A 17,938-nucleotide genomic window follows, 5' to 3' on the forward strand; every position below is an offset into this window, starting at 1 on the left:
TCGAAAAAAATACCAGACTGAAATAATTCATTTCTGTTTTAAGATGTCAATCCTCACCACAACAAGTGACAGCACTAGCCAATCTTGAAAGATCTTTTTTTTAAAAAAAAATACAAAAGAAGAGTTCGCTTGGATGGGAGACCATCAAGAAGTCCAAGAGGTGGGTTAGTCTGGAAAGTCAAATAACAAGCACATCATTGGCATCCTTCAGTCTCATGAGACTATGGTATCGTGCTCTGGAAAGAGGTCCTAAAACAGCATCTGGTGTGACTAAAAAGGCCAATTCGAGAGTGGCAATCCCTTCCACACTGAGGGCAGATACATTCGGTCCCCTGCCCAGCCCCCAGATTTCACTGGTTCCGGGACTGCCTCTTTGCCTCAGCCTGCCGAACAAGCGTCTCTTCGAATTGGAGAAGGCCATGCTGCGTCTTTAGCCTCCAAGCTGAACGATCGGAGGTCAAGGTTTCCCAGTTGTTAATGTCCATTCCCAGGGCCTTTAGGTCCCTCTTGCAGATATCCTTATATCGCAGCTGTGGTTTCCCTCTGAGGCGCTTTCCCTGCACTAATTCTCCATACAGGAGATCTTTCGGAATCCGACCATCAGCCATTCTCACCACATGCCCCAGCCAGCGTAGACGTCACTTTTCAATAGTGTATACATGCTAGAAATTCCAGCACATTCCAAGACTGCGCTATTTGGAACTTTGTCCTGCCAGATGATGCCAAGAATTCGTCGGAGACAGCGCATATGAAAGGTGCTCAACTTTCTCTCTGCCGTGCGTAGAGGGTCCAAGACTCACTGCAGTACAAGAGCGTGCTCAGGATGCAGGCTCTATATACTTGGATCTTTGTATGTTCCATCAGCTTCTTATTAAGCCATACTCTCTTTGTAAGTCTGGAAAATGTGGTGGCTACTTTACCAATATGTTTATTCAGCTCAGTATCTAAAGAGAGAGTGTCAGAAATAGTTGAGCCGAGGTACACAAAGTCATGGATGACCTCCAGTTCTTGTGCAGAGATTGTAATACAGGGAGGTGAATCCACATCCTGACCCATGACTTGTGTTTTTTTCAGGCTGATTGTTAATCCAAAATCTTGGCAGGCCTTGCTAAAACTGTCCATAAGTTGTTGAAGGTCTTCAGCAGAGTGAGCAGTGATGGCAGCATCATCAGTGAAGAGGAAATCCCGTAAGCATTTCAGCTGAACTTTAGATTTTGCTCTCAATCTAGAGAGATTAAAGAGTTTTCCATCTGATCTGGTCTGGAGGTAAATACCCTCTGTTGCAGTTCCAAAAGCATGTGTTGTGGCTCCATTACCTGAGCCTGTGTCATCGGCAGGAGAGGACTCCGAGAGTGAAGGAGAGGAGTTGGCAAGGCCTCCCTCTCCAGGACCTTCCTCTTTGGCAATGCCTTCGGTGTCCGCCGAAGGGCAAGAGATAGGGCCGGGGCCAAGCACGTCCACGCAGCCACAGGTGGACAGTGATGAGAGTAATGAATCTTGGCTGGATCCACGCCAGCGTCGCAGAGATAAGCGCGCGCAACAGAAGAAAAGGCGTGCCCGAGATTAGGCTGAGTCACTGGACCACACCCCACAGGGTATAAAAGGGAGCGTGGTGGGCAGTCAAACCTTGTGACGAACAAAGCTGAAAGCTTCCACGCCATTCTGCATTGCTGGACTTTTGCTATAGACTTTGCTGGATTATCTTTGGACTTGATTGCCTCTGTAATTATTGAGCTGTTTCCTTTGTTGTACCAGAAGCGGGGAGAAGTTATCTCTCCTCTTTGTAAATAATAAACTCTTGGCAGGCAGCCACTAGGTTGTTGCCAAGTTCCGTTATCATAAGGAAAAGGATTTTGCCGGCTGGTTTGGTCTTTAACTCTTGAACGTCTGTTGGTGTGTGTGCGTGTGGGATGGGGACAGAACAGCATGTTTCAGCATGACAGCAAAAAAAGATCCTGAATAAAGTTGGCGTGAGGACACAGCCCTGCTTCACTCCACTTCGAATATCAAAGGAATCTGAAGTTAAGCCATTAAAAACTACAGTGCCCTTCATTTCCTCATGAAAGGACCTGATGATGTTGAGGAGCTGAGGTGAACATCCAATCTTGGGGAGAATTTTATAAAGAATTATAAAATTCTTTATAACAAGCACACCCATGTAGATATATCTGTGATGGCGAACCTATGCTAAGGTGGCACACAGAGCCCTCTCTGCTGGCACACGTGCCATCACCCCAGGTCAGATCTCCATGGCGTTTTTTTCGTGAGCTTCTGTTTCCCTGCAAATGACGAAACAGAACCTCATGAAAGAAAAAGATCTTACCTCTTACCGTGCTGGCCAGCTGGTCTTTGGGTCTTTGCAGGCATGCATGTCTGCAAATGCGTGCATGTCCCTGCATGAGCACATTCACATGTTTTCACATGCACACATCCACACATGTCCACTCGTGTATGTCCACATGCATGTATGTGCATGTACATGTTCGTGCACGTCTGCACATGTCTGCATCTTTCCATTTGGGCATGTGAGCGTGCACAGTTTGGGCACTCGGTGCCTAAAAGGTTTGCCATCACTGTCCTGTCTCCTCCCATTTATGACTTATGACTGTGACCTTATTGCTGGTATCCTTTAAGATTTATATTGACTGTTTCCCTATGACTATCATGAAGTGTTGTAACTTATGATTCTTGATGAATGTATCTTTTCTTTTATGTACTCTGAGAGCATAGGCACCAAAGACAAATTCCTTGTGTGTCCAATCACACTTGGCCAATAAAGAATTCTATTCTATTCTATTCTATTCTATTCTATTCTATTCTATTCTATTCTATTCTATTCTATTCTATTCTATTCTACAATTTTCAAGCTTCAGCCTCGCTCACGAGATTAGAAATATATATAATGTATTTTCTTCACAGTCTAGCATGTCTTCTTAGTTTTTGCAAAAACAATAAACTCTGTTTCCCACAGGTTAAAACTCTACTTTTTAGATAAAGGATAGGGGCTCTTACATCGTATGTCATATTCAAATCTTTCACAATTCCGTGATTCTCTTGGTCTCATACATACATACACACGAGTCTCTTTCTCATCTATTTTTTCCCCCAAAGCAAATAACCTGAGACCTGGGTTTGCACAATCTGCTGTAGTGGACAGATGGCTGTTCACGCTGGCAACGGAGACGATTGTCATTCTGCCATCGGTCTCTTTCATTTGCAGATGAAGTTTTTTTTCTTGTCGGCACAACTGAACCCATCAGTGGCGCTGCAGTCGTTCTGTAGGAAGTTAGCACCCACCCCTTTCCTGGAAGAATGAGATATTTTGGGAAATATTAAAAAGGCAGAATATTATGTTTCCCTGGTTGAGAAATGGAGAAACATGTTTTAAAGACAAAGCAACTCCCACCTTCCTGCCTCCCCCCTTTGTTAATGGGCCAGAGGCAGAAACTCAATCTTTGACAATAGGACCCATCTGCAACACAATAGGACAGAAACTGAGAAGATTACATCAGCCAGCAAGTCTAGCTAAGACCCTCACACCCTGGGAGTCTGACAACCAATCAAGATAGTCTTTCGAGGGCCCTAGGGAGTTCAAAGCCAGAGAAAGCATATCGCTGTATCTCGTTCCTTTTCTGTTCAGGAACTCAAACCATGTGATTCTGTCCACCATTAAACCATCTTTCCAAGCAGTCTCCATGTTTCCAGTGTCTTTTTCCCTACTTGGGAGCTGAACCCAGGAGGATATTTCTTCCTACAGTTCCAGGCAGAATGACTCAAGTTTGATAAATGCTTCCCAGACAGTAAATGCTTCCCAGACATGACCGATTTAAATCTGGCAGAGCCTACTAGACGAATTCAGCTGTTGGGTTTGTAGAACTGGGTTTAGGACAGTGTTTCTCAACCCCGGTGGGTTTAAGACAGGTTAGATGTCATCTCCCAGAATTGCCCAGTCGGCATGCTTTGCTATCTGTGGGCTTCACCCCCCCCATCCCAGAATTCCCCAGCCAGTATGCTTTAGTTAGTATATGTATGCTTCAGCTCCCAGAATCCCCCAGCCACTATGCTTTAAGAGGATGGGCTTCAGCTCCCAGAATCCCCAGCCACTATCTTTAAGAGGATGGGCTTCAGCTCCCAGAATCCCCAGCCACTATCTTTAAGAGGATGGGCTTCAGCTCCCAGAATCCCTCAGCCACTATGCTTTAAGAGGATGGGCTTCAGCTCCCAGAATCCCCAGCCACTATCTTTAAGATGATGGGCTTCAGCTCCCAGAATCCCTCAGCCACTATGCTTTAAGAGGATGGGCTTCAGCTCCCAGAATCCCCAGCCACTATGCTTTAAGATGGGTTGGCTCCGACTCCCAGAATTCCCCAACCACCGAAGTTGAGAAATTACCAGTTTAGGGTCTTAAACATATTGTACGAATCAGGTAGCTTCAGTACCTTATTCGCAAGCACAATACATTTCCCACCACCGCTCATTTTTACAAGCCAGGGCTGATGTACACCAATCCATTTCCCCTAAATCTTCCTCGACTCCAGCAGTTTTCCTCACCACCACCGACTCCAAGGCATCTATTGTGCAGGACGTTGCACCTATCAAGGGATCCCAACCCAGCCCAATGTGATTGCGGGGCCCCTCAACAGACTATCCAGCATATAATGAGGGAATGCCCTAACAGAAGGTATCCAGGAGATTCTAGGGACTTCCTCTGCATAACAAGGGCAGCTACTGACTGGATCTCCAAACTCGACATTAAACTTTGAAATGTTATTTCTGTTTTCCTTTTAGGTTTTCCTACTGCTTTTTTATTGTTTTAATTGTTTTTAACCTGTAAAAATGAAGTGTTTTAATACTGTGTGTGACCAACCATACGCTAAATAAATAAATAAATAAATAAATAAATAAATAAATAAATAGATAAATAAATAAATAAATAAATAAATAAATAAACCCAGCCCAGCCTGGGAAGGGAGTGGGGGGGTGGGGAACGAACCCGGGAAAAGGGAGAGGCTTTTTCCTTTGTGAGGGGGAAAAAGAAAGGGGCTGCGGCCCCTTCCCCTTAATCCTCCCCCATCAGTCTGTTCCAATCTCGGTTTTCTTTCCTCTTGTTCTCAATCCTCACCCACCACCCCTCTCTGTTCCCAAGCCCAGCCCGCCCTCTTCCTTTCTTGAGGAGAAAACGGGGCGCTTTTGGTCACGGCGCGCGCGCCTTTCCCCGCGCGCTTTTCTCCGGGGGGGGGGGGAACGGGGGGGGAAACCCTCCCAACTCCCCCTTTCCCCTCAATTGGGCCTTTCACCCCCGGCCCCACCCTTTGGGCTCTCCTTTTGTCCTCGCGACAGCAAGTCCGCGAGGGAGAGGGAGGTGAGGGTGGGGGTGAGGGTATGTGTGCAGGAGACCCCGGGAAGGGGGAAGGTGGGTTGTGTGTGTGTGGGAGGGGGAGCCCAGCCAGCCAACCCGCCAGCCTGGGCGAGCGCGAGGGCAGCGGGAGGAGGAGGAGACTGAGGCGAGGGCAAGGCGAGCATCTCCAAACGCTCGGCGCGCGCGCCGCCGCCATCACACCTCTCGCCCCCTCCTCCTTCTTCTTCTCCTCCTCCTTCTTCTTCCCAACCCCCCCTCTGACGGACGGCCGCTTTTTCTCCCCGGCTCGCCCTCCCCGCGCCCCATTTCCTCGCCAGCCGGGCGCAAGGATGGGCGGCTGAGGGGAACCGCCGCCGCCGCTGTCCCTCTAAGCGAGGGTGGGGGGGTGGGAAGCCCTGTGCGGCCACAAGAAACCGGCGGGGAAGCCTCGGCGCTTTTGCCCCGCTGCCCTCGCTTGGGTTTTTAGAAGTCGAAGGCCAGCTAGGCGTCCGGCCGGTTCTTTCATCCACCTCCACCTCCTCCTCCTCCTCAGCGTCGTCGTCTTGGGCAACAGCAGCATCAGCAGCATCCTCCAAAGCGTATCGCCGCGCGGCCAGGCGTGAGGTCCGCGGCGCCGGCAGCGCGGGGCCGTCCCTGCATGGGGGGTCTGGGGTCGCCCACCTTCCTTCCCGCCGGCCCTTGGAAGAGAAAGCGGCGGCGCCGCCGCCGGCGTCTCCTTCCCTCAGCCTCCCCAGGACTGACGCCTAGGTCGGCAGGGGCCGAGAGCGGAGGATGGCGCTCTGCAAAGGCCCGCGCACGCGGCTGCCGGTGGGCGCCAGCGCTCTGGGTTTCCTGGTCCTTTACTGGCTCTACATCTTCCCGGTTTACCGGCTGCCGGACGAGAAGGAGATCGTGCCCGAGGTGCTCCGGCAGCAAGGCAGAGCTTGGCGGAGGAACCTCAGCGCCGCGGCCGAGTTCAGGTGAGCTGCGCCTCGCCGCTTCCTGCGGGGAAGGGTCGCGCCGGGGTTGGGCAAGCCGGGAGACGAGCCCTTGGGGGCCGCCGGCATCGTCGATTTGACCACGCGGAGTGGGTGGTGGGGAAAAACTATTCAATTCAAATCTATATTGTCAGTGCAAAAACGTATGTGCAATGAGATTGGTGGAGGTCCCTCAGTGCATCCCCACCACCCCAACACAATACAACTCACAGCTCACAACTCGCAATACAATACAACTCGCAGTGAAGACAGAAAATCCCTAACCCAATAAATCACATAAACGAAACGCCCAGTCCTATTGCACCAGTGTGAACATGTTACTAGTCCTCAAGACAGAGCACGCCCCCCCCCCCGCCTCCCCTCTGGCCGGTGTGCGGCGCGGTCGCTCGGAGCCAGACAAAGAGCCCCGAGTTGCGCAGTGAATCTTGAATGGCACGGCCGCTTTTTGATGCTTTGAAAACGCGCGTCTCTTTGTCTAAGGGCGCCCGTTTTAGTAAGATCTAGCCCCCTCTTTGGAAACCTCCTCTGGGAAGGAGTTTGGGAGCAGGGTTTTAAAAAGGTGTGTCCTTGCCGATAAAATGCAAGGAAGGATGAAGAAAGAGCCTGTAGTACAGTGGACTAAAGCACTGTTATTAACAGATTTACATCTGCTGCTTGCAGTTACTGCAAGTTCAAATCTCCCCAGGCTCAAGGTTGACTCAGCCTTCCATCTTTTCTAAGGTATGTAAAATGAGGACCCAGATTGTGGGGGCAATAAGCTGACTTTGTATAAATATACAAAAGGATGAAGGCTATTGCTTAACGCATTGTAAGCCGCCCTGAGTCTCCGGAGAAGGGCGGCATATAAATCAAATTTAAAAAAAAAAAAAATCCTCTAAGCCTTAATAAGGCTAAAAGTCTTTTTTTAATGACTTTTTTTTTTAAAAAAAAAAAAGGTCTCGGAAAAGTAATTCTCTATTTCAAAGGGTAGGGAATGTTTCAACCGTTTTACTCTACCATGGTTTCAATGTCACATTTTAAATTATTGGGCTGTTCAGACAATGCGCACTGGCTGGTTGAATGCAATGTTGCATAAACCTTCTAAGCAGGTCACACCCATCTCAGTTCAGTATGACTTTGCCGACAATGGTGGTGTATTTGAACAGGAGGGATTTCACTTAAGTTGAAGAAAAAAAAACCTGATGATTTGAATGCATGAAATGGGGCCCACAGATTTAAACTGAGCCTGGATAGCTCAGCAGACTAATGTATTGTAATTTAACTCCAGCTGTCTGCAATTAGTAAGTTCGAATCTTGCCAGGCTCAAGGTTGACTCAGCCTTCCATCCTTTCTAAGGTAGGTAAATTGAGGACCCAGTTTGTGGGGGCAATAAGCTGACTTTGTATAAATATACAAAAGTATGAAGGCTATTGCTTAACGCATTGTAAGCCACCCTGAGTCTCTGGAGAAGGGCGGCATATAAATCAAATTTTTTAAAAAACAAAACACCATTAATGCAAAGGTGGGGTTGTCTTAAAGAGATTCATCCAAAGGTGTTTTTTTTTCTTTCAAAAGGCAACTGGACTTTCTTTCTTTTACCTTGAAAATGTTGAAGAAGCTTCTTGGATGAGAAGCCAAACGTCTTCAAAGAAAAACAAGGTAATCCAGTTGCCCCTTGAAAAAGCATCTTTGGGACAACCATGACCTGGATGACTGAGAATCTCCATAGATATTTAGCTAAACTTATTCAGTTCTTCTGAAAAAGCCTCTTAGATGAGAAGTGAAATGTCTTCAAGGAAAAACAAAGAAAAGTCAGTTGCCTTTTGGGAGAAAAAAAAAACACATTTGGGACAACCATGACCTGATGACTGAAAAATCTCCATAAACATTTAAGAAAATTCAGGTGTTCTGCAACACTCTTATGCCAGATTGCAGGAAGTTCCTGCTTTGATTTTTAACATGTTATGCTTCTCTTACCCAGTTGGCTGCATTTAAACAGTTAAAAAATCCCACTTCCTTTCTGAGACACAGGGTAAGATAAATTAGTAGTGTCTCTGTTGCAGTGAAATCTGTGCTTAAAAATTATCCCTCCCTTTGTGCTTTCTTTTTAAAGAAAGCTTAGTTAGCAACCCTTTTTGTAGATTAAGCAATGTACTATTTAGATGATTGGTTTAGTTGGTGAGATACAAACACCATCTTTCAGAAGAGAATCTTTGTAGCTCAGGATTGAGCCATTGGTCCTCTCTGAACTTGTTTGCTTTGCAGTTTCATTAGGTCGGCAAGCAAACAACAGAAAGCACCAAGGACTCCACAAATAATTTTTTCCTTGCATTCTCTCCATGCTAGGAACAGTCCCGAACATTTAGGATTGAGTCCATGTTGAATAGAAAGAACCGGAAATCTAGACCTGTGAAGAGCCTTTCTGTTCAAATGTTGAGACAAATATTTAACTTAGATTATTGAATTGACCTTTTTCTGAATGCAATATATTGAATCGTAAATTAAGCAAACAGCCTGAGTTCGTACTGCGTGCTAATTCCCATCCCACCAGTTCCCTTCCTTTTTATTGTTGAAAAAAAAAATCCCCTTTAAATTTTCCTACACATTGTGTAGTTTCTTACACAGTGTAGTTTCTTTACGCACTGTGCTCGCAAATCCCTATAAACTAGCTCTTTGCCTGATTTAGGATATCCTGTGAATGCAGCTGTAAGATCTTTAATTGACTTAGTTTAAGCTTCAACCCTAATGATGTTGTGTTTAGGGTTAAAAAGAGTTCGGCCAAATACTGATTAAAATCACTGCATTTCACTTTCGCTGCTGTTAATTTGTAGAGCATAATCTGTGCTTAGTCTCTGGCATGGGAACATAGTTGTAAAATAATTATATAACACGCAACTACTATCACGTCTGCATCTGCCTCTTGGATGTTGGTTCACATATTTGCTTTTGAATTCAGCTTTTTGTTTTCATGTCTTCCACATAGAATACAGATGATGTATTTGGGGACAGTTATCTCTCGATGTAGGCTTATGCAGGTGGTCCTCAACTTACAACCACAATGGAGCCCAACATTTCTGCTGCTAAGCGAAACATTTGTTAAGTGAATTTTGCCCCATTTTATGACCTTCCTTGCCACAGTTGTTAAGTGAATCGCTGCAGTTGTTAAGTTAGTACAGGTAGTCCTCAACTTATGCCAGGCTCAGTCACTGTGTTGCAATTCAAGGATTGAACAAGGTACCCAAGATGGCTCTTGACAGACTTGAACACTGGGCCCTATCTAACAAAATGAAATTTAATGTAGAGAAAAGTAAAGTCTTACACTTAGGCAAGAAAAACCAAAAGGACACATATCGAGTGGGTGAAACCAGGCTTAATAGCAGTAACTGTGAGAGGGATTTTGGAGTCTTAGTGGACAAGCAGCTAAATATGAGCCAGCAGTGTGTGGTGGCGGCCAAAAAATCCAGTGCAACCCTAAATTGCATTAACAGAGGGATACAATCAAGATCAAGTGAAGTACTAATACCACTCTATAAAGCCCTAGTAAGACCACATCTAGAGTACTGCATTCAGTTTTGGTCGCCCCACTATAAAAAAGATGTTGAGACTCTAGAAGAAGTGCAGAGAAGAGCAACCAAGATGATTAGGGGACCGGAGGATAAAACATGATGAACGGTTGCAGGAACTGGGCATGGCTAGTCTAGTGAAGAGAAGGACCAGGGGAGACATGATAGCAGTCTTCCAATATTTGAGGGGCTGCCACAGAGGAGGAAGAAGGTCAAGCTATTTTCCAAACCACCTGAAGGCCAGAAGAAAGAACGATGGATGGAAACTGATCAAGGAGAGATTCAACCTAGAAATAAGGAGAAATTTGCTGACAGTGAGAACAATCAACCAATGGAACAGAAGTTGCCTTCGGAAGTTGTGGGAGCTTCATCACTGGAAGCTTTCAAGAAGAGACTGGACTGCCATCTGTCAGAAATGGTGTAGGGCAGGGGTCTCCAATCTTGGCAACTTTAAGACCTGTGGACTTCCACTCCCACTTCACTTCTGGTAATTGAAGTCCACAGGTCTTAAAGTTGCCAAGGTTGGAGATCCCTGGTGTAAGGTTTCCCGGAGGGTTGGACTAGATGACCTACAAGGTCCCTGCCAACCTGTCATAAAATCCATCAATTGCTTAAATCTCCTGACCCAAATTCAAACAATGAGACATTTGCAAAATGATTCTAAAATAATATGTTGAAAGAACGAGAATGAGGAAATCTGTTTGTGTCTTTATGATACTTGCCTAGGTTGGGTAACTTATTGCTGTTGTCCAGTAAACATGTTTGCTCACGCAAGTCCTCTAAGTTAACATGGTGGGACCACATCTTTCTTAATAAATAAGGAAAGAATATTTTTTTTTATCACTTATTCGTTGTCCTTGAATTTGAAGGAACCGAAAAACCTTTGAACTTTTTTTCCCCTACAAAAAAGAGAAAGAGGAAGTAAAGTTCTCACTGTGTGATTTTTTTGCATTTTTTGTTAAGAACAAGTTGATTGAGAAAGCTGTGCAGATCTTTGTCGTAGCCTTCATTCGTCTTTCTCTTCTTCTCTGTGGCAAATTAACTCTAAAGAAAGATAGCAAAGAGTCCTTTTCCTATATCAAAACCCATTTCTAAAAAGAGCTAAAAATTGTAAAAAAAAAAAAAATTAAGATTCTCTGGAATTATGTAGAAAAATAGAATATTTCATTGCAAGTGAATTGCGAGGTAAATATTACAGTATTGCTTTTGCTCAGGATTGGGATGTGCAGTAGATTGGGCCATATTCTTATATCAGGCAAGGTAATTTCAATCAAAATTTCATTTTTCCAAGGCAGAAAGGATAGACTGAATCTAGTCAATTTATATGCTGGATCTAATGTCCAGAGAAACTGTCTGCTGGACAGTTTCTCTGGACATTAGAGCTCTGCCAAATGAGGCAAACATAAATCCAATAAAAGGTTTATTCTATAAAATATATTTTATCCTCTCTTCAAGGTGGTGTCTCCTCTTTTTCTTTTTTCTTTTAATTCACAACTCACCTAAAGAAGTAGGTTGAGTTAAAATACATTGTGGGTTCAAAGTCAGCCTACCACTTTCTATTCCTAAAACATACTAGAACACAGTGTCTCCCAGCTTCTAAATTAGCTAATTAACCGCTATACAAAACTGGTTCTCCAGTTTAATTGTGAGGGGGAGCAGGTTGGTAAATAGAAAGCTGGCTGGACATTCAAAAGAATTGGATGGTTCGTGACTAGTTGGGATTATGGAAATTGTGAGAGGGATAAAGGAAGACTTGGATATGAGTTCAAGAGAAAGTTGAAGATTATGTGAAGGCTGAGCTTTGAAAAAGGCTGTAATGCGGGGAAAGATGGAAGGAAAGAAAGGAAAAGGGCAGCCAGCAGCTTGGTGGATGGATTTGAGTTATGGTGGTGATGAGTCCACCATTGAGAGACATGAAAGACCAGATTAGGGGTGGGTCATCTTGGAGAATATCTTTTTTTAAAAAGTTTTTTTATTAGTAATTCAAAATTAAAAACATTGGACATAGATATGACATCACTGGTCCCAAGCATCTTCCAACACTTTAAGTTAATACATAATATACTAATGAAAATATAATAATATATTCCTTACACCTTATACGTTATTTAAACATAGTATAATAATAGTCATTTATACCTTATTCCTATACAATTATACATATCTATACCTACACATACCTATCTATACAATTCACATACATATTTATCTATAATAACGTATATAATTCTAGTCTAACACTACACATTTGTCTCGGCTATCCTCCTTTTATCTAATCATTCATGGAATTTTGCCCAGATTTTATAGTACAATGTTTTGCTTTTATCCTTGAGTTGCAAGGTGAGTCTATCCATATCTTGGAGAATATCTATGTGGTCACTACGAGTCGAAAATGACTTTGAGTGGGTCAAGTGAAGGTAAAGATTAGGAATGGCAGTGGCAAACTTTTGTCTTTTGCTGGAGAAATTGGATTTAGCTGGAGAAGGAAATGAGTTTGTGATTCAAAGAACAAAAGAGCTTTTTCACGGGGAAATAAAGCAGATCGGACAATGTGTTGGGTTGAGCTCCCTCTGGAGAAATCTGTACTGGATTGGAACATTTGAGAAAACAGTTCATTAAGACAGATTGGCAAGTCCTTAATGTTTGTTGCCATCCAATTAAAAAAAGAAAAGAGGAATCTTAACCCCCCCCATTGGATTATGTGTAACATCAAAAGCATTGTTGCGCTGAATATGGATGGATGTTATGGAAATGGAATCGTGTTAGCAGGGTGGATTTGATTTAAATCGAGTCGATTTAAATCATGATTTAAATCATGATTTAAATCACTAGTAAAAAGGCTTGATTTAAATCAACTCGATTTAAATCATAATTTTTAAAGAGCAACTGTCATCTCTGATACTCCTTTGACCCACTGTTGACTCACCGATAGTCCCAGTGTTGCAGAATATACAGCCTCATGCTACATAACTAAGCTCCATTTCATGCTGAATAAACTAAATTATTTATGTATCTTAAATAGAAAACTATCTTACGATAGATTTTTACCCCAAAAGTTTTTTATTAAAATAAATTCAATAAAAATAAAAAAAATCTGATTTAAATAAAAAATCCGATTTAAATAAAAAAAAACGATTTAAATCAAAAAAATCGATTTTTTTGATTTTTTAAAAAAAATCATTGATTTTTATCCACCCTGCGGGTTAGCAAAGAAAATATTTTTTAGAATTAATTTTTATTAAGTCAATGTTCTACAGTATAAAAGCACTTCAAATTTGGGGATCCGGGGGTGGGGAAGAGAACGAAAATAAAGAAAAGAGCTGAGTAAATAAGGCAGGAAGAGTGAAGACAGAGTTAACATGGTTCTTACACATCATTTGCTCTGTGAATATTGATAAAACGTAATCACAGCAACTGTTTGTCAGTGATAAAGACATCCTTCAGCTCCGTTTCTGTGCCTGCCGCCAGAACTGCAAAATGTCATGGAAAACTTCCTCTCTAAGTTGCTTTCAAAATAAAATCCTTAATTGCTCTCTTCTCCCCTTCTCTAAAAGGTCGTCTTCTTCTTCTTCTTCTTCTTCTTCTTCTTCTTCTTCTTCTTCTTCTTCTTCTTCTTCTTCTTCTTCTTCTTCTTCTTCTTCTCCTTCTTCTCCTCCTCCTCCTCCTCCTCCTCCTCCTCCTCCTCCTCCTCCTCTTCCTCCTCCTCCTCCTTCTTCTTCCCCTTCTTCTTTTTATGTACACTGAGAGCATATGCACCAAGACAAATTCTCCTTCTCCTTCTCCTTCTCCTTCTCCTTCTCCTTCTCCTTCTCCTTCTCCTTCTCCTCCTTCTCCTTCTCCTTCTTCTCCTTCTTTTTATGTACACTGAGAGCATATGCACCAAGACAAATTCTCCTCCTCCTCCTCCTCCTCCTCCTCCTCCTCCTCCTCCTCCTCCTCCTCCTCCTCCTCCTCCTCCTCCTCCTCCTCCTCCTCCTCCTCTTCTTCTTCTTCTTCTTCTTCTTCTTCTTCTTCTTCTTCTTCTTCTTCTTCTTCTTCTTCTTCCTTCTTCTTCTTCTTCTTCTTCTTCATTTTCCTCCACCTCCTCCTTCATCCTCCTCCCAGTTTTCCCTCACTGTTTCCTCCTTCTCTTCCTCCAAATTCCATTTTGGCTGCAAATTTCCCTGTACAGTCAACAGGGTGGATTTGATTTAAATCAAATCAATTTAAATCATGATTTAAATCACTAGTAAAAAGACTTGATTTAAATCAACTTGATTTAAATCATAATTTTTAAAGAGCAACTGTCATCTCTGCTACTCCTTTGACCCACTGTTGACTCACCGATAGTCCCAATGTTGCAGAATATATAGCCTTGTGCTACATAACTAAGCTTCATTTCATGCTGAATAAACTAAATTATTTATGTATCTTAAATAGAAAACTATCTTAATGATAGATTTTTACCCCAAAAGTTTTTTTATTAAAATAAATTCGATAAAAATCAAAAAAATCCAATTTAAATCAAAAAAATCTGATTTAAATCAAAAAAATCCAATTTTTTTGATTTTTTTTTTTTTAAAAATCATTGATTTTTATCCACCCTGACAGTCAAGCATGTTCAGGCCAAGCTCTGGCACAAATAATATACCTGAAATTTTCCTTTGCTGCAGACTATAGGGGTGGGGATGCTGAAGAAACCGACTTAAGAAAACATTGAAAAGCTTCTGGTGCCAGCAGAAATGAGAGGCTGTTCTATTCTTTTAATTCTAGCGGCATCCGAAACCTTTAGTAATGGCATGCCATCAATTAAGAAGGGGGGAAATAGAAAATAAAAGGACACATAGGACTAAAGACATGGATTGCCAACTCCTGGGAAGATAGATGAGAATCTTGCTAGAATGTAAGAAGAGAAGTCATTGCCTATTTCTTCCCACCTTCCTCAAAATTAATCCTTCCTCAGAAAAAAGTAAACATAGAATTATAAAATGCGAAAGGGCCATTTAAGGCAGGGGTCCCCAGGCTACAGCCCACTACTATTTACAACCGGCCAGCCAGATTCACTGAACAACATATTCTTAACTTAATAACCTCAGTGATTCACTTAACAACTGTGGCAATAACAGTTGTAAAATGGGGCAAAACTCACCTAACAAATGTTTCACTTAGCAACAGGAATTTTGGGCTCAATCTGGTCGTAAATTGAGGACTTCCTGTATTGTGTTTTTATCTTTTTTTATTGTTTGTTTTGTTTTTATTGCTTGTAAGCCACCCAGAGTCGCTGTAAGCGAGTAGGAGGCTACATAAATTTTCTAAATAAATTAAACAGCTCCCTTTTGATAAAATGAAAAGAAGATTTCCCTGGTTAATGCTGAATTATGGCACCTTTGCATTTCTTAAATCCAAGAAATCCACTCATTTTACATTTTAAATAAAATCATTTTAAAATCTGAACTTGGTGAAAATTAGGAAGATGTATGGGAAGGAAATGGATTATCTGAATCAAACTTGATGGCATGCATTCGATACAACTTTCTGGCGTGTCCTTATGCACCACCCATAACACTATTGTTATTTCCATTGATTTTATAAATTTTGTTGCAGGTAGTCCTCATTTAGCAACCACAATTATGACTGGCAATTCGGTTGTTAAGCAAAGTGTGCGCTAAGTGAAACTGCTACTGTGCTTAGCATCTTACTTCAGCTTTCAGCTGTCTTTACAGGAACTGAAAAAGTTGTAAATGCGAGGATGGGCCCCACGCTTACTTTTTCATCACTGTCAAAACTGCAAACAGTTGCTAAACAAGAACTACCTCTACAGGTAGCCCTTGACTTACAACAGTTCATTTAGTGACTGTTCAAAGATACGACAGTGCTGAAAAAAGGGACATGACGGTTTTTCACATTTACGACCATTAGAGCATCCCCATGGTCATGAAAGAATGAAACTGTTGGAAATGAAGAACTGACAGTAATGTACACAGGTGTTTAGGGAAAATGACAATTAGTGAAGTTGTGAAGCGTGTATGTGGTTAGAAGAAAAGTATCAAGGATAAGGTTTGAGATCAGCTCGGGGCCCTTTGATTTATAGCAGCCCTTGTAGGATCTGCTATATGTCATTGGACCCCACTGCAATGGCTTGTTAATGCAAATGTATTACTGCTATTATATCTTTCATATCCATTCATTTCTTACGTTCCAAATTATTAGAAACAATAAACCTCTGATCTTAAATTAAGGATTATTGCTTGTGTTGTTGTCTTTGTTTCCTATTGTAATGGAGCCACAACACCTATTGGAATTTTCCTATGACAGCCTCAAGGTTGACTCAGCCTTCCATCCTTCCGAGGTGGGTTAAAGTGCGGACCCAACTTGTTGAGGGCAATAGGCTGACTCTGTAAACCACTTAGAAAGGGCTGTAAAGCCCTGTAAAGCGGTATATAAATCTAAGTACTATATAATTAAAGATTAGACAACTCCCTCCCTCCTTGTCACAGGTCACGTTGTCCAATTAGGTGTTCTGGTGTCTCCTCAGTAACCTCTTCCAGTCTCTGGCGAGCACCTGTTGGGATGACCTTGGTTCCCATGAGATAGTAACTTGTTGATGTTTGGAGTAACTTGTTGATGTCTGGTTTGATATTCCAAAACTCCCTCCTTCCCCCCCCCCAATTGTGTCAAGTTGAGAAACGGAGAAAATGGCTGCCAAAAGGCCCGATCGTTTCGAAGTTGACACACATCCTCCAAGTTATTTTTACATGACGCTTAGAAGGCCATCCATAGTGCAGAGTGTAGGAGGACGGTGTTCGAAGCTGCATATAACTATGATCGTATCACAGCTCTGGTGATAGATTTGCATGGATTACTATGACAGCTCTAATTAAAAGATTGGTTTGATCAAGCATGACTCGGGCTCATTATAGGCCAGTGATGGCTAACCTTTTTGGTGTCGTGTGCCAAAAGCGGGGGGGGGGAGCAGGGAGGTCGTGAGCGTGTGTGCCTACACCCATAATTCAATGTGCCCCGCTCCCCCCGCGCTCCCCCCCGCTTTTGGTATGCGGTGGGCCCGGTAGGCCCGTTTTTTTTGCCCTTCCCAGGCTCCAGAGCCTTTCTAGGAGCCTGGGGAGGGCAAAAAACAGCCTTCCTCAGCTCCCCGGAGGCCAGAAAAAGCCTGTTTCCTGACTTCCGGTGGGCCCAGAAGGCCCAAAAATCAGCTGGCCAGTGTGTGCATGCGCACCAGAAATGAGCTAGGACAACGCTCGCGTGCCCACTGATATGGCTCCATGTGCCACACGTGCCACAGGTTCGCCATCCCAGTTATAGGCTTTGCATGGATCCGAAAAGGGCTCTGATCCTTGGCTTTGAAGGGCCGGAGGGGCAGGGTCTTCTCCATTCCCAGCTGTAGATCTCACTTCGATGTTTTCAGGGCTTTACGTGTACAGCTGGGAATTCTGGGAGTTGCAGTCCCAAGGCATCTGAAGGCCACCAATTTGAAGAAGACTGGATTGTAGTGTAGTAACACGTTACGTATCTCTTGATCTTAACTTCTTAAACAGGTAGTCCTTGAGTTACGAACACAGTTGAGCCCAAAATTTCTATTGCTACCGTGTTTCTCCGAAAATAACACCATGTCTTATATTTTTTTGAACCCTGAAATAAACGCTTAAATAAACCGATTGGGCTTATTATCGAGGGATGTCGTATTTTGGGGAAAACAGAGTAAGCAAGGCAGTTGTTAAGCAAATTATGTCCTATTTTACAACCATTCTTGCCAAGCTGTTAAATGACTCGTTGCAGTTGTTAAATTGGTAACACGGATGTTAAGTGAATCTGGCTTCCCCATTACTTGTCAAAAGGCCACCAAAGGTGATCCCATAATCCCGGGACACGGCCACTGTCAAAAATACATGTCAGTTGCCAAGGAACCAAATTTTGATCACAGGATCATGGGGATGCTGCAACAGTCGTTAAGTGTGAAAAGCAGGTATAATCCCTTTTTTTAGTGCCATTGTAACTTCAAACAGTCATTAAATGAATGGTTGTAAATCAAGGGCTACCTTTACTTGATTTACCTTTGCCATTGC

General features: G+C 43.1%; 1 protein-coding gene across 1 annotated transcript in view; it reads left to right on the forward strand.

The window, feature by feature from the left end:
* The first annotated feature begins 6,130 nt into the window (after positions 1-6,130).
* The window catches only part of ST8SIA1 (ST8 alpha-N-acetyl-neuraminide alpha-2,8-sialyltransferase 1), a 65,507-nt gene continuing 53,699 nt past the window's right edge, over positions 6,131-17,938 (forward strand). Inside the window, exon 1 of the mRNA XM_070947309.1 lies at positions 6,131-6,318. Coding sequence (XP_070803410.1) covers positions 6,131-6,318 — 188 coding nt within the window. The remainder of the gene's footprint in view (positions 6,319-17,938) is intronic.

Source organism: Pituophis catenifer, unplaced genomic scaffold (genome assembly GCF_029215685.1).
Source record: "Pituophis catenifer annectens isolate HBS135680 unplaced genomic scaffold, rPitCat1.0.hap2 SCAF_7, whole genome shotgun sequence".
Lineage (NCBI taxonomy): Eukaryota > Metazoa > Chordata > Lepidosauria > Squamata > Colubridae > Pituophis > Pituophis catenifer.